This window comes from Heterobasidion irregulare, assembly GCF_000320585.1.
Source record: "Heterobasidion irregulare TC 32-1 unplaced genomic scaffold scaffold_01, whole genome shotgun sequence".
In the NCBI taxonomy this organism is placed as follows: domain Eukaryota; kingdom Fungi; phylum Basidiomycota; class Agaricomycetes; order Russulales; family Bondarzewiaceae; genus Heterobasidion; species Heterobasidion irregulare.
In genome coordinates, this window is record NW_009258197.1 from 1,977,297 (window position 1) to 1,991,945 (window position 14,649).

A 14,649-nucleotide genomic window follows, 5' to 3' on the forward strand; every position below is an offset into this window, starting at 1 on the left:
AGGGCCGGCCGGAAAACTCGCAGGCTGAATGGCGGGCTAGTCGCAGGCCTCACCTTCAAAGCACAATCTCCCATCCGTACATAACAGTGGCTCTACCACCATCCGTCTACCCTCTTTTCCTCTTTGACTTCCCAGACGCCATTTAAGATGGCTTCATCATCGTCATCATCGCCAGAAATCTCAGCTGCGCCCTATTCGCATACGCCCGGTCGTTACCACTATCCCACTCTGAAGGAGGCCCTAGAAGATCTGACAAGGTGAGAACTGATATGTGCTCTCACTCGAAACACCCCTCATTAGCTCGCTTAGTCGGTTCTTGTTGAATCTCCCAGAGGATGAACTTGCTTCGCTGGAGCGAGTATGTTTCCAAGTCGAACAAGCGTACGTGGTCCTGTGCAACTTTAGACTAGTCCTCACATTGCCGTATCGAGCAGTCACTGGTTCTATGAGGATTTTATTCGAGAAGAAAATTCCAAATTCCCCTCTCTTCCTCTCAAGAAATTCTCCGAAATGCTATTCGCAGCTTGTCCGCTGCTCCACCATTGGGACCACGAGGGCGCTTTCAATCACTTCATGCAGTACAAGACCCGAGTACCAGTGTGCGGTGCAATCATGCTGAACGATAGCTGGGACAAGGTAAGTTTGATTGATTGGTTCTTTTTCATCTGACGTCATTCTCTTGTAGGTCGTTCTCGTGAAAGGCTGGAAATCGTCATCGGGCTGGGGTTTTCCCAAGGGAAAGATCAACGAAAGCGAAGCTCCTCATGCATGCGCTGCACGAGAGGTACGTTACACCTGCATTGTCGTCGCTTCTATCATTTAATACGTCCATATTCTAAGGTAGAAGAGGAAACCGGATATAACTTGGCAGGGAAAATAGATCCCGAAGATGTTATAGAACTATCTATCAGAGAGCAGAAGATATCGCTATACATTGTTCCTGGCGTGCCGGAGGACTACCCGTTTCAAACGAAGACAAGGAAAGAGATCAGCGTGAGTGAACGCTGACTGATGTATGTCGTCGATCTGATCTCCATCATCATCCAGAAAATCGAATGGTTCAGATTACTCGATTTGCCGACATGGAGGAGAGGTAAGACAGTACCGGGGAAGTTTTACCTTATATCGCCGTTCATAGGGTGAGTGATCTACTCTTCTCAGCTATTCTGCATAGATGTAACGATCTTCGCAGTCCCTTGAAGGCCTTCATCAGCGAGCGAAAGCCCCGGAATTTGACTCGCAAACCACTTAAGGCTAAAGATCTCCGCACTGATCAGACTGACCGCAGACCAGAGGAGAGCGGGCCAGCTGAAGACCTCAAGTCTATCTCAGTGGCGGACCTCAATGGGCAGGAATCCAGCTCGCAGTCATCAGCAGATAACGGCGATCCACAGACACCCTCCCCTTTATATAGTAAACCGTCCGTGAACAGTGACGCGACGGGCATCCAACTAGGCGATCTTGACACAGAGTCGGTCAACGATCCTGCGCTCAGGCGACTTCTCGTCGCATTGACATCATCATCAGTCCGATCAGACACGAGCAATATCGATCGCAGCAAGCCACAACCTTCCGTGCCCTCCACCATCGTCCCACCTGCTGTTGTCAAATCGCATACCCCCCCAGAAGTTGATGCTGCACACGACTGGTCAATCAGAGGACCCCGTTGGCCAACGGAAAGGCTGACCGATTCTCGTCCACACCGCACGCCATCCCCTTCCTCGTCAGAGAATGAGGCTCCCATGCAGTCGAGCCCGATGCAGTCAAGCCCGAATACTTCTCGACGAACTTCCAGACCTGCATCGTTGTCTACCAGGAATGATCGAACCAGGTCTCCTGCCCATGCCTCACCTCCTACATCGGGAACATTTGCCACCTTGTCTTTGATACCGTCCTCGCGCCCAACTGCTCGCCGCGGATCTGCGTCCGCTACAGATCTTTCACCCTACCTCACCCGGCCCTCAGAAGCACCAGCCATCGGCAAGCGTATGAAGCAGCTGGCTTTGTTAGAATCTGTCATAGACGAGTCGTCACGTATGACGCCGGTCTTAGGCTTTCGTGCACCAGCAGTGCCGGACACAACTAGTAGTCACATTCAGCGACCACCGGTTTCCTACGGTGTGGGTACAACCCCACCGCCACATCACCATGCTCGCCCGCTGTCTGTCTCGGCTGCACAACCCACGCACCCCAATAATCTATCGTCAATGTATAATGTTCATGGACCGTACCATCCGCAGCCTCAAATATTCAATCCGTATAATCACGGTCCACCTGGCATGCCTGGCGATGACCCTTTTACCGTGCGCCCTCGCACCAGTAATACCTTCCGCCCGGTCGCCGATAATCTCTCGAGGCCTCTTCAAACGCGAGCAAGCATGAATCAGGCTCAACTGCTCAGTGCTTTGTCCGGCCCCCTTGGCACTCAGCGACCTCCTGTCGGTCTGCCGGGTAGTGCGCACCCACCACCCATTCCTCATCAGGCCATGATGCGCAGCATGAACCCATCAGCAATACCGCTTCATGCAGGCCCCAACTCGTCGAGTAGGATGGGTCCTGCCCTCCCCCCGCCCCCTCTGCACATGACACCTGCACACTTCATGCCTGGTCCGACGTCAGCGCCTGCAACCTCTCCCAACTTTAACGTTCCTCATCCCCCTCCTCAAAGTAATGCAACTCTGTTGTCCATTCTCAACCGTGGACCAGGAGTACCCACTAATGGAAGTTGGTCTGGCGCTACCCAAAGGGGAAATTTTTGAGCTTGAGCATCTTGTACCATATCCTGCCCGGTCACGTCGTTGCTTGTTATTGAACTTATTCCTCCTCATACTTTCCGCCGTTCGGGTTTCCTTCGTTTCTACTTTTTTCTTCTTCATTGACCCCTTCCTCGTCTGTCGCCCCCTCTCTTCCCTGTCTCCCCTGTCCGCACAAATCATTCTACATAATGTCTGATCGGGGGTTGTGATTACCATCCGGTTGCGTTCCGTATATGCCATCTACTCTGTCCCGTTTTTTTTTGGGCACGTATCGCATGTCTTTCCGTATCCTAGCTCTACACCTCATCTCCCCATGTTCCGCAGCCCCTTCGGCCTCCGTTTCACTGTCCATTGACCGTCTTTCTTTTTTTTTCCTCCATACGTACGTCTGACATCGCGCGTGTAGTTTTGTAGCGTAACTCCTGATCCGACCTGGTCTTCCAATCGTTTCCGATATGTTTCGTCCGCGTCGTGTTCTCTAGTAGCCAGCAAAGCTGGCTCCAGCTCGAAGTGTGCGGCGAAGAATCATGACGGTGGTATGTAATCCGGCGCCGACGGGGGATTTGTAAATCGGGCGCCCCCACCGCTTGAATCTGCCAATCCATGGGACCATGGGATCCACACAAGATCCCAGCTGCTCCCGTTGTGTGATCTGGCACGATGCTGTGGTCGGCGTCGTGACGAGTAATAGAACACCAGGCGAGCCGCACGATCCGCCCTGCCGATCGTGTCTGCATCTGATGCTTTGCAGCAAAAAAAAAGGAGCGTTACGGTAGGCCTGCTACGGTCACCATGTCCGCTTCGCCTTTGTCTCCAACGCTATTGCCGTACATACAGTACATACATACGACGTCCATACGTACGTATAGCACTCATTTGCGCCTCGACTGACACATCGTCTCTTTCGTTGCATCGTGCGATCGAAGCGATATTGACTTACCCCCACTAGTCTCCCACTCGCCTCGCCCGCGCCGTCGACCGTCACCCAATCCACTTCGATGCACGCACTCAATCCTGGCGCCACACGCCACATGTCCAGCACATGCCCCGTTCGCCCAGGTTCGCCCACGCCCACGCCCACGCCCACGCCCACGCCGACGTCAGAAGCGTCGCGCCTGTCTGATCTGAATGATGGTGATGCGCGAACCGCCTGCGATTTCTCCGAGTCGGAAGCTCCCCCACCATCGGAAGCCCTTCGTGTGAGCGCACGCAGTCGGGCAGGGAGCGAGGCCAGCCCCAGCTGGCCCCTCCGCCACATTGCGCAGACGGGCGGCGGGCTGCGCTTCTTCGCTCGCCCAAAAGGCAATAAAAACAGACCCAAACGGGCGTCATTTTCAAAGGCCTTCGTCCATCAATCAAATCCACCCAGTGATATGCAAGTGGAGCACGAGGGTCGACGCGGCTATACACTGTTACACACCTCGAACCGCGTCACGTTGCGGGGCAAGTTGGAGAAGGTACTGAGAAGGTCCCTTCCACGTCAATTTCGATGCATCGTGTACATAAGTGCCGCAGCGTTTCAAAACCGGGCGTTATTTGATGGGTCGACGCGCTTCGGCGACGGGGTTTCTTGAAAGTTGAGCCTGGCGGTCCGACGTGTGCTGAGCGCTCGGGCAGTCGGGCTCGGAATGATGGAGATCTGGCCTGGGTGGCCTCGCTCTCCGTGCTCTGGAGGTCCTCATCATCGATCCGGGCGCTCACCGCCCTAAGTGCACTTGGACCGACTCGGTGTAATGATACGCTCTGCGCGCACGTACACGCCGCCGGTCGCGGGAGGGTCACCTACGATATCCTCACGGGACTAAGCACGCAGAGGACGCAATGGCGGCATGACGTCGTCGCCGACTCCGAACCCCGCGTCCGGGGTCCCAGCGGTGTCGTCTGCCCGCCCGCCCCGCACTCGGCACTCCCACCGCGAGAGACAAGGACAAGGTCGGGGAGTAAAGTGCGCCCGAAAACAAGACGCCGTCGAGTTTCCAGTCGGTTTCCTAAGAGCGCGGCTCTGCGCCTCAGGCGCCTGCCGCATCGAGAATAAGGGTGGGGTGAAGTGGGGCTCGGGAATAGGACCTCCGGAGGGGGGCCACGCAGTCCATGGGAACGCAGGGCGCAAGGAAGACGGCTGGGACGATCGAGGGAAGAGACTGAGTGGGGAGAAGGGGCGGCACGATGGAGAAACAGAACAAGCTGATGATGTGCTGATGCCAGCAGAGTGAGCTGCATGCACGATCTCGTCCATCTGCCCCTAACGAGCGCTGGCGCTGAAGCTGGCTGACCGCCCGCCCGCGCGACCGACCGACTGCCCGTGACGGTTCGATGCGAGCGAGCGAGTGGGCCAGAGCCACGCCGACATTCGTTGCTGACTGAGAAAGGAAGGCTGCACGAGCGGGATCCGCAACGGCCGGCGTTCTAGAATACGCCACAGAACGTTCGCGCGGGCGTGCTTCCTTGCACCCGCGACCCTTCCCGCTTCCTCGACGCCTTCTGCGTGCTTCGTGGGGTCACGCGCGCGCGCGAGCGCGTCTTCGCATGCCCAAAGCGGGCGTGCGGCGGGAGATCGACGCAACCTTGGTCCGTGCCGAGTCCGTGCTGTGAGTATCGTCTGCACAGCCGTCAGGCCAGGCCAGATGCGCGAGTGTGAAGATGCGGGGGGAGGTGGGAGGGAGGAGAGACACGGGAACGCGCGCTCAAAGCCCTCAGGGGGTCGTTGCTCTAGGTAAGGAACCTGGGTCCACGCGTGCTCCCCGGGGGCGATTAGAGGCGTACTTCGCGTCAGGGCAGGCAAGGGAGGGGCATACACAGATGCAGAAGAGCAGCGCAATCAGCAGCGCAAGTTCTTGTACAGAACGGCGAGCTGCACGGTCCATGCCGCTGGGAACGCGAATGCCAGGTCCTTGTAGCGGGCTGAAGTGTTGATCACCCGCGCCCCTTTCTCTTCTGTGTATGTCGCATCCTGCCCTGTTCTGTTCTGCTCTGACATCTGTTGGAAGACGAGAAGGGTCCAGGGACGGAACCATGCCGTTGACTGGAATCAGAATGCGAGGCAAGGCAAGGCAGGGACGGAAGGCGTGATGCGACCGACAGGACATGATGGGAGAGAGAGGCTCGCGAGGACCCGGGGGGCCGCGAAGCTTGAAGCGAGCCGTTTGTGGCCGAGCGGAACAGAAAGGGTCGAGCGCTGCGTGACGGATGGGGGCTTGCCCGCCGCTGACGATCCGAGGCCGTGAGCATGGGCACACGTTCCGCTTTGGGACGCGAAGCTGCACACTGCGCCGTCGTCCGCGTCGTGGTGAAATAGGGCCAGCAGCGGGCTGTGTATATGCGCGCAGAAACGCGTGCTGGTCGCAGCCTCGCGCGCATGCACACGCGCATATACGGGGCTGGGAGGCGTGCTTCGCGGTCGACGAAAGCAAGGCGCGTCGATACGAGGCGACGCGGAGTCTACCCCGAGCTGAGAAGTCGCCCGTCCGTCGTCACATCATCGTGAGGATAGGATGCCCGCAAGTTCAATTTCCGGATTCTAGACGCGAGAAGTTGAACACGGCCTTTGCAGGGTTGACGGCCACGGTTACCTGCGGCCACCAGAAGAACTACCGCGGAGTGAGTAGCGGTCGCAGCAACTACCACACGCAGCCACCAGTCGTTTCTGTAGCGATGGCGCCCCCACGTCCGCGACCCCGCATACCCTGAATATGAATGAGACAGCGCTATGGGTGAGAACGTCGGTGGGAGTGCTTGCCGCCGGCCAGAGAAAGCGGAGGATGTAAGATTGAATGCGGACTGGAGATGGAAGGTTGAAGCGCTGAAGAAGGGAAGGCGCGTGATCTGCGGGCGGGTTCGCTGTGACGGGTGATGTAGGCAGTGTATGTAGCTTGCTACCAGAGGAACGTGGAAGGTTTGAGCAGGCAGCGCTTCGAAGCGCTCGATGCCATCTGTCATCCCGATGCTGTGTCGAACGTGTGTCGGTCTCGCAGGCGCTCGTTCTGGCCTCAAGTGATGATCCGGTGGGACATGTCACAGGAAAAAAAACGGCGTTTTACCACTGACTGGCGGAATGAAACCCAGTGCGCGAAGACAGGATCCGTGGAGGAAACCAGCAGACGAGTCTGATGGGTGATAGGATGCGGATGAGGGGATGGGCAGCACGCGTCGAGGTCACGTTGTTTGGGATGCTGGTCACAGGCCAACTATCGGATGTGGCGCAGCGGCGCGGGTGGCTGGTCCGCCGGCGGGCTGCGAGCAAGGGGTGGAGCACGAAAAAAAATCACAGGAGCTCCTATGCCGCCTCACTGAAACTCAGCAGCATCTCATCTCCCTCTACCGTCGTAGTAGCTGGGACCACCGCCTCCTCCGAGCTCCCCCTCCAGTCCATGGCCTTGGCCCTTCCTCCTTTCCACCACCATGTTGAACGGTAGCGGCATCAAAGTCTTCACTGGTGCCCGTCGCCCATGCCTCTCGTCCCACTGCGTTGCTGACGTCCCACTCTGTGCAGGCAACAGCCATCCCGAGCTCGCTGAACTCATCGCCCGACGGTACGTCTCCTTTGCCTCCCGACTCTCGTTCTCGCCCCCCACCCTTTTGCGGCTGTGCTGACCTTGTTTCCTTCTCTGCCCCTGCCCTCGTGCCTCAGGCTCGGCATCCAGCTCTCCAAGGCCGAAGTCACTCGCAGCGGGATCGGCGAGACGAACGTGCGCATCGGCGAGTCCGTGCGCGAGGACGACGTGTACATCATCAACACCGGCTGCGGCGAGGTCAACACGGCGCTCATGGAGCTGTGCATCATGATCCACGCGTGCAAGATCGCGAGCGCGAAGCGCATCACCGCCGTCGTGCCCCTCTTCCCGTACGCGCGCCAGGACAAGAAGGACAAGAGCCGCGCGCCGATCACGGCCAAGCTCGTCGCCAACATGCTCCAAAAGTCCGGGTGCGACCATGTCATCGTGAGTGCTTTGCGGGCTTCGTCTTGATTTTTTAATACTGTTTCTGGGTTTTTCGCTCGTTTCATCGCAATTTTTTTTTTATCGGTGATGGTGGTTGGTGGGAGTGCACAGAATATACTGACGCCCGTTTGACCCTTCTCGGCGCGGTGTGACGTATGTCCGTTTGCCTCGTGCGTCCCGCGATGCAGACGATGGACCTTCACGCGTCACAAATCCAAGGGTTCTTTGACGTCCCGGTAGACAAGTGCGTGCTCGATCCTCTTCGTTTGTCCTCGGTCCGCGGCGATTGACGGATGACGTCGGTTGGTGTGATGGTTGCTCGGCGCGCGTCTTTTAGCGTGAGTCTCAATTAATTGCTCGATCACCGCTGGCGTGAGACTGAGGGAGCGTGCTTCGGTGATTTGTAGCTCTACGCAGAGCCATCGGCTATCCTGTACATTCGGACGCACTTTGATCTCTCGAACGTGGTGATCGTGTCGCCTGACGCGGGGGGCGCCAAAAGGTGCGTCTCACGGCGGCGATTGGGGGACGAGGAGCTCACGGTTGCGAACTGTGATGCGCTGTTTATTTATACGACTCAATGTGCTGTTGGGTTGGCGGGGACAGAGCGACGTCGATGGCGGACCGGCTCGGGGTGGACTTTGCGCTGTTTCACAAGGAGCGGAAAAAGGCGAACGAGGTGTCGCGGATGGTGCTGGTGGGGCACGTGAAGGGGAAGATGGCGATCCTGGTGGACGACATGGCGGACACGTGCGGGACGCTGTGCTTGGCGGCGGAGCACCTGGCGGAGGCGGGGGTGAGCAAGTCGTACGCGATCGTGACGCACGGGATCCTGAGCGGGCGGGCGCTGGAGAACGTGGAGGCGAGCGCGCTGGACAAGCTGATCGTGACGAACACGCTGCCGCAGCAGGCGAACGCGGCGCGGTGCTCGAAGCTGGAGGTTATCGATATCGGACCCGTGCTCGGGGAGGTGATCCGGCGCAGCCATTATGGGGAGAGCGTGTCAAAACTGTTCAACGAGGTGCCCTACTAGTTGGGGAGACTATCGGGACTAAGTACATAAGTGGGGGGTCGGAAGTAGGCTAAGGTAAATTATGTGTTGTATTAGAGAACAATTAGAATGGACGTCGGGTAGATTGCGAAAGATCGGGTGGAGGGAGCGAGGCCGATCGGGGCTGGTCAAGAGTGATGGAGCAAACGGGGATAAGGGAGATCTAGATCTTGGATCGAGAGCGCTCGCGTCGGGGTCGACGGACGAGCGAGGTGGACGTGGAGGGAAGGGGGGTGGGGGGGGCAGGCGTAGCGGGCGGAGGGGGGGGGGACTATAGGGGAACGGACGTGTGCGTGTGTGTGGGTGGGGGGGGCGCGAAATGAACGGAAGGACGGGAAGGAGAGGACCGGGGGAGAAGAAAAAAGCGGGGTTACGGGGTCCTGACGTGGACCGAAAAGAGGAGTGATGGATCTAAGATGGATCTGTGCTAGCCAGTGGGTCGTCGGCACCGGTGCGTCGGTCGGTCAGCGGGTCGGACTGGGCGTCACGTCACGGGGGTGTGACCGGCGGGCGAGCCCAGTGCGGGCGTCGTCGAGGACGGCGGTGGGGGGAGGGGGGCGGGGGCGGGGTGCGTCGGCGGCGGAATCTGCGGTGGGGGCGACGGGGGCGAGGGCGAGGGCGGGGGCGAGGACGAGGGCAGCGGCGAGGAGGGATGGAGTGGGTAGCGTCGGCTGAGACGCGCTCACGCTAACACTGCTTCCGCTCCTTCGATTCTGGACGGACGGTGTGCTCTGCTGCTCTGCTCTCCACGCCAGCGTCGCCCGTCTGCTGCTCCCCTCTGCTCCCTCCCTCCTGCTCCCTCCCTGCTCCCTTCTCCCTTCTCCCTTCTCCCCCTCCCTCCCTCCCCCCGTGACTGCATGCCCCTCTGAGCCCTTCCCCCCCATCAGCCCTGGAACATCCCTCCTTTGCGTCTTTGGGCAATGCCAGTGCCAGCCGTATCATGTACCCTTCTCCACAACATGTCCACCAAGGCCACCATCCCCCCTACGACCACATCCCCCTCGTCCCCAACGGCCACCAGCTCGACCCTCTACACAACGCCTCCCCCGCTAATCACCCCCCGTCCTCCACCCGCTCCTCCCATCCCTCCACCAAGGAGCCCTTCGTCGCTCTCGCAATCCCCTCCGTCTCCCTCACCCCCGACGCAATCCACTACGGCAACGCTCAGAGCAGTCAGTCCTCCTCCCTCCCTCCCTCCCCTCTTTCTTTTCCCTTTCTCCCCGCCCCCTCCGTCCCCCTCCTCCCGCTCACGTCCCCTCCCAGGCTCCACCCGCTCCTTTACCCCTCTCAAGGCCGTCGGCGACGGTTCCTTCGGCACCGTCTGGCTCTGCGATTGGCATGGGCCGTTACCGCCCAATACATCCGTCCCCGCAATGCAGTCGGGTCAAGGCGCGAGGCCCGAATACGCATCCAAGCGCCTCGTCGCCGTCAAGAGGATGAAAAAGAAATGGGAGGGCGGCTGGGATGAATGCAAAAAGCTCAAGGAGCTTGAGGTCCGTCTCTCTCTTCGTTTTTCGTCCCACACCTCCTGTCCCCTGTCCCCTGTCCCCTCCTCTTCGTCATTGTCGTCGTCGTCGTCGTCGTCGTCGCTGTCGTTGTCCGCCCCGTCCTCACCCCGCCCCCTAGGCATTGCGAGCGATACCCATGCATCCAAACATCATCCCCCTCTATGACTCCTTTCTCCTCCCCCATACCAAGGAGCTCTACTTCGTCTTCGAGCCCATGGAAGGTCACCTCTTCCAACTCATCAAGGCCCGCAGGGGCCGTCCCCTCGCCGGCGGTCTCGTCTCCTCCATTTTCCGCCAGATCGTCTCCGGCCTCCACCACATACACGTCTCCGGCTACTTTCACCGCGACATGAAGCCCGAGAACGTCCTCGTCACCACCACCGGCCTCTTCGATTACCCGAACATATCCCCCACCGCGCCCCCCGACGCCCCGCCCGAGAAGGACGTCGTGGTCATCATCAAGCTCGCGGACTTTGGCCTCGCCCGCGAGACAAAGAGCCGCCCGCCCTACACAGAGTACGTCTCCACACGTTGGTATCGCGCCCCCGAGGTCCTCCTCAAGAGCAGGGACTACTCCAATCCCGTCGACATGTGGGCCCTCGGCACCATCATGGCCGAGCTCGTCAACCTCCGCCCGCTCTTCCCCGGCAAGGGCGAGGTCGACCAGGTCGCCAAGATCACAGAGATCCTCGGCGACCCCAGCGACGAGTACGGCAAGGACGCGCGCGGAAAGGCCATCGGCGGCGGCAAGTGGAGCAAGGGCATCAAGATGGCGAAGAACGTCGGCCTCACGTTCAAAAAGGTGCGTCCTCACCGTCATCGCACGACGAGGTCCCACGAGCTCACACGTCTGCTTCTGGGGCGTTCAGATCACCCCCGTGGACTTTTACTCGCTCTTTGACCGCAGCATTCCCGTCAAGCTCGTCGAGTGCATCGCGGACCTGCTCAAGTACGATCCCAACGAACGCCTGACCAGCCAACAGTGCCTCGAGCACCCGTACCTCCTCGAGACCACCGCGCGAATCAACGCCCCGCCGCCGCCCCTCACCGTCTCGACGTCCGCCCCCCTGCTCAACGGTCACCAGCAGAACGGCGCGCCCTCCATCGCCTCTGTGTCCCCACGCACCCTCCCCCCTTCGCATCCCCATCCGCCCCCCGCCCTCGCCCAGATTCCCGACGCGTCTGCGTCCCACCGGCAATCCTTCTATCCCGTCTCCCCCGGCCACACAAATTCGGAGTACGGCAGCGATGTCGTGTACGCGAACGCGCGCCGTCCGTCGGACGACTTGCACCCGCACCCGCCACCGCCCCAGCTGCAGCACTCGAACACGGTCTCGACCGTGTCGTCCTACCAGAGTGCGGCGCCGTCGCCCGCGACGTGGGAGTCGATGAACATCTCGCCCCACTCGGAAATCAACGAGGAGTACATGGTCGACGGACACCCGATGGACATTCAGCGTTCGCCGATGGCGCAAGAGTACCCCTCGCGTCCGCCATTGGAACAAGACCTCCTCCAAGAGGCGACGAACGGCGCCACGCACGAGATGCTGCCGTCGGGGAACAAGTTTGGCAAGCTCGGCTCGCTCGGGTTCCGCAAGCAGCACAAGTGGGCGGGACTCGGCGGCATGTTCGGCCATGGCGACAAGAGCCAGCAGAACGTGCTCCCGCCCGTGGAGGAGATGCACGTCACGTCGTCGAGCTCTACGCCGTCTCTCAAGCGCACGCAGTCGTCGAGCACGGACAGCCGCTCGCTGCCGGAGCAACCGCCGGTCGTCATCGACCCGCCGCTCAAGGACGCGAAGAAGATCAAGAAGGAGGCAGAGCGGATGGCGAAGGAGGCGGAGCTTCAGCGGCGCGCGATGCTGCTCAAGTCGCAGCGCGACCAGGCGCGCGCTGTCATGGAGAAGCGGAACCAGGTCCTCACGCAGTCGCACACGCGCGGCGAGCTCGAATGGAAGTGGAACCACTCGGGCGCGCTCGCGGGCCAGGACCCCCACCCGCCAGACCTGCGCGCCAAGGGCTCGACGACGATGGCCAACGGCGGCGGCGGGCCGATCCGGCAGGTGCAGGGCGCGTACGCGCCGGGGCCGTACGACTGGCGGCGGGACGAGCGCATGCACAAGGCGCGGCGGCGCGAGCACGACGACGACCACTCGATGTCGTCCTCGGACGTGCAGAGCATCGGGCCCATGTCGACCATCTCCTTCGCGACCGTCGACAGCGACCCGGGCCCGTCGCGGCTGCACCACCGGCCGAGCATGTTCGGGGGCATCAGCCGCATGACGTCGTCCTCGTCGCTGCGGCACCTCGACGACTTTCCGACGTCGGCGCGCTCGTCCAACTCGCTGTCGTTCGAGCAGCAGTTTGTCAACGACTTTCACGTGCGCGCGTCCGTCGACTCGTCGAATTCGATGTCCTCCGAGTTCGGCTCGCCCCCGCCCATGCACGCGCTCACCCTTTCGCCGTCGCGCTCGTGGCAGACGGTGCACCCGCGGCAGGAGGAGATCCCCGATGTCGCGATGGAGCAGCCGCAGCCATCACGCCTCGCTATCCCGCAGCAGCACCATCCACAGCAGCAGCAGCAGCAGATCCCGTTTGGCGGGAATTTGCGCTCCCTCTCCGTGAGCCCGGGCATGGACGCCCCAAAGTCGGCCATCAATCCGATCTTCAAAGTGGTGAGTGTTCGGCCGAGTCTGGTTGGCATGTCGTGCTGATGCCGTCGCCACCCGCTTCTTCCTTTCGCGCAGCCGTCTTTCCCATCGCTCAAGCCCGGCCGAGATCCACCACCGGTGTCCACGACGCCGTCGTTGCCACCCTTTGCGCAGATCGAGGCCATCGCCGATCGGGATTGTCCCCCGCTTTCGCCCATGTCGTTCACCACCCCGGAGGAAGATCACTTCTGACCGGTTTCGGTTCGGTCTGGTGTTCTACTTTGATTTTCTCCCTCCCTCCGCTTCTTCTTATTCGTGCGCTCACCGTTCGTGTCTCTCTCACTCTCACGCTCACTCATTTTCCTTCCCATTTTCCTTTTCACCTCATCATTATCGTTGCCTTCATCTATTTAACCACTCTACTTCGCCCTCGATACTTTTTTTTTTTTTTACGTTTCATCTTATGTTCTTGCTGCTCTCATCATAGCCACTCGCCCTGTCTCGTCCGGACCACATCCCACTCTAAACCCCGAAACCCGTAAACGCACAGTGCACTCGACCCACTCATCCACTCGTTCCTCCCCCGCTTTCCCCTTACCCTTCTCATCACGGACTGCGCCCTGCTCACCCCCCCTTCGTCTTCTCCCCCTATCGAGGTCCCGACCTCGGTCTTCGCCTTCGCAGCAGACCCAGGAGGTTATCCATCGCGTATAATAAGTACCCCTCGCCCGGCGCTCTTCTTGCTGCTGCTGCGCGGTCGGCCGGTCGATCGGCTGGTTGGCTTTTGTCTTTACTGTAGATCGCCCACCTAGTAACTCAACGTTCTTCGCTCTCTGCTCTTTCTTTCGCAGTTTCGTTTCTCTGTCTCCTCTTTCTTTTTCTTTTTTTCTTTTTTTTCTTTTTTTTCTTCTTTCTCGCAGCTGTCGTCTTTCGCGTCCCAGCGCGCGCCTCGACCCCGCGCCGGGGCGGAGCATTATATAGTCGAAGTGAGGTAGTAGTACTTGGTGGGTCCCGTAGACACGCGTGTATTATTTACGGGGGCCGGCGCGCCCAGACCCAAACCATCGGATGAAAGAAAAAGGAGATTAAACAGCCACCGCCGGGACCGCTGCTTCGCACTTAGTGAATAGTTGCTTGATAGTTGCTTAGTTTGTGTAGGAGGGCGCGGGTGTAGGTTCGTGTGGGGCTCGCGCCATGTGGCGGCGCGGGGGCTAGAAGCCACGTCTGTTTCGCCGGCGGGGAAGACGTCTGGCTGACAGACCGAGACAAGACAGGCTCAGGGAGGCGAGACAGGGAGGCTCGGACAGGGAGGCTCGAAGGGGCGCCCGGGAAGCGCGGCGTGGGGCACGGCTCGTCGGCGGACCGGACGCTTGCTTCACGAACATGCATGCGTGCGTGCATCTATACAAGCGTTTGACTGCGGTACGTATGTATGTATGTATGTATGTGTGCTCTCGCCGGGGGCCCTGCATGCCCGGTTTCGGGGTGGATCGATGGCGCGGATGTATGGCGTATGGTGTATGGTGTATGGTGTGCGTGTGGGTGCGTGTGGTGAGGATTATGGAGGTTTGGGGGCTGGCGTGGACGTTGGCTCGAGAGAGCGGGGGCCGTCGCGATCAGTGCTCGTGCCCGTGGTGCGGTGCCTGCTCGTACCGCAGGCCGCTGGGGGGTGGGTGGCGAGTGGGGCGCACCATCGACGATGAGAATCTGGGGCGCTTCAGCACGGCGGAGCGCACTCACCAGTAT

At 60.1% G+C, this 14,649-nt stretch overlaps 7 protein-coding genes across 7 annotated transcripts; 4 read left to right on the plus strand and 3 right to left on the minus strand.

Annotated features, from left to right (window-relative positions):
• Positions 1–147: 147 nt before the first annotated feature.
• Positions 148–2,414, plus strand: HETIRDRAFT_377994 (uncharacterized protein; the record flags this gene model as incomplete). The annotated part of the gene is made up of 7 exons (XM_009542832.1): positions 148–257; positions 310–381; positions 435–636; positions 686–788; positions 845–993; positions 1,048–1,139; positions 1,193–2,414. Coding segments are annotated over 7 exons (1,950 nt in total), but the record flags the coding sequence as incomplete, so codon positions are not given.
• HETIRDRAFT_145360 (uncharacterized protein) lies at positions 2,401–3,198 on the plus strand. The gene has a single exon (XM_009542833.1). It carries the CDS (start codon positions 2,671–2,673, stop codon positions 2,950–2,952), a length of 282 nt encoding a protein of 93 aa, XP_009541128.1. The 5' UTR covers positions 2,401–2,670; the 3' UTR covers positions 2,953–3,198.
• A 289-nt stretch (positions 3,199–3,487) lies between these two features.
• On the minus strand, positions 3,488–4,838 carry HETIRDRAFT_406930 (uncharacterized protein). The gene has a single exon (XM_009542834.1). The coding sequence runs from the start codon at positions 4,012–4,014 to the stop codon at positions 3,544–3,546; it is 471 nt and encodes a 156-aa protein (XP_009541129.1). The 5' UTR covers positions 4,015–4,838; the 3' UTR covers positions 3,488–3,543.
• A 160-nt stretch (positions 4,839–4,998) lies between these two features.
• On the minus strand, positions 4,999–7,125 carry HETIRDRAFT_447769 (uncharacterized protein; the record flags this gene model as incomplete). The annotated part of the gene is made up of 7 exons (XM_009542835.1): positions 4,999–5,518; positions 5,597–5,778; positions 5,836–6,145; positions 6,199–6,273; positions 6,326–6,593; positions 6,801–6,986; positions 7,044–7,125. The coding sequence occupies 7 exons, from the start codon at positions 7,123–7,125 to the stop codon at positions 4,999–5,001; spliced, it is 1,623 nt and encodes a 540-aa protein (XP_009541130.1).
• A 29-nt stretch (positions 7,126–7,154) lies between these two features.
• On the plus strand, positions 7,155–8,726 carry HETIRDRAFT_306605 (uncharacterized protein; the record flags this gene model as incomplete). The annotated part of the gene is made up of 6 exons (XM_009542836.1): positions 7,155–7,188; positions 7,246–7,285; positions 7,384–7,693; positions 7,882–7,941; positions 8,101–8,195; positions 8,300–8,726. The coding sequence occupies 6 exons, from the start codon at positions 7,155–7,157 to the stop codon at positions 8,724–8,726; spliced, it is 966 nt and encodes a 321-aa protein (XP_009541131.1).
• Positions 8,727–8,872: 146 nt separating this feature from the next.
• HETIRDRAFT_447771 (uncharacterized protein) lies at positions 8,873–9,628 on the minus strand (the record flags this gene model as incomplete). Its single annotated transcript, XM_009542837.1, has 2 exons — positions 8,873–9,171; positions 9,223–9,628. 2 exons carry the CDS (start codon positions 9,626–9,628, stop codon positions 8,873–8,875), a joined length of 705 nt encoding a protein of 234 aa, XP_009541132.1.
• A 179-nt stretch (positions 9,629–9,807) lies between these two features.
• Positions 9,808–13,137, plus strand: HETIRDRAFT_235743 (uncharacterized protein; the record flags this gene model as incomplete). Its single annotated transcript, XM_009542838.1, has 6 exons — positions 9,808–9,916; positions 10,008–10,237; positions 10,371–11,054; positions 11,122–11,505; positions 11,674–12,927; positions 13,000–13,137. Coding segments are annotated over 6 exons (2,799 nt in total), but the record flags the coding sequence as incomplete, so codon positions are not given.
• Between the last annotated feature and the right edge of the window lie 1,512 nt (positions 13,138–14,649).

Coding starts and splice junctions, on each gene's coding strand:
- HETIRDRAFT_145360 (XM_009542833.1), top strand. CDS start 2,671: ATGCAACTCTGTTGTCCATTCTCAACCGTGGACCAGGAGTACCCACTA.
- HETIRDRAFT_406930 (XM_009542834.1), bottom strand. CDS start 4,014: ATGTGGCGGAGGGGCCAGCTGGGGCTGGCCTCGCTCCCTGCCCGACTG.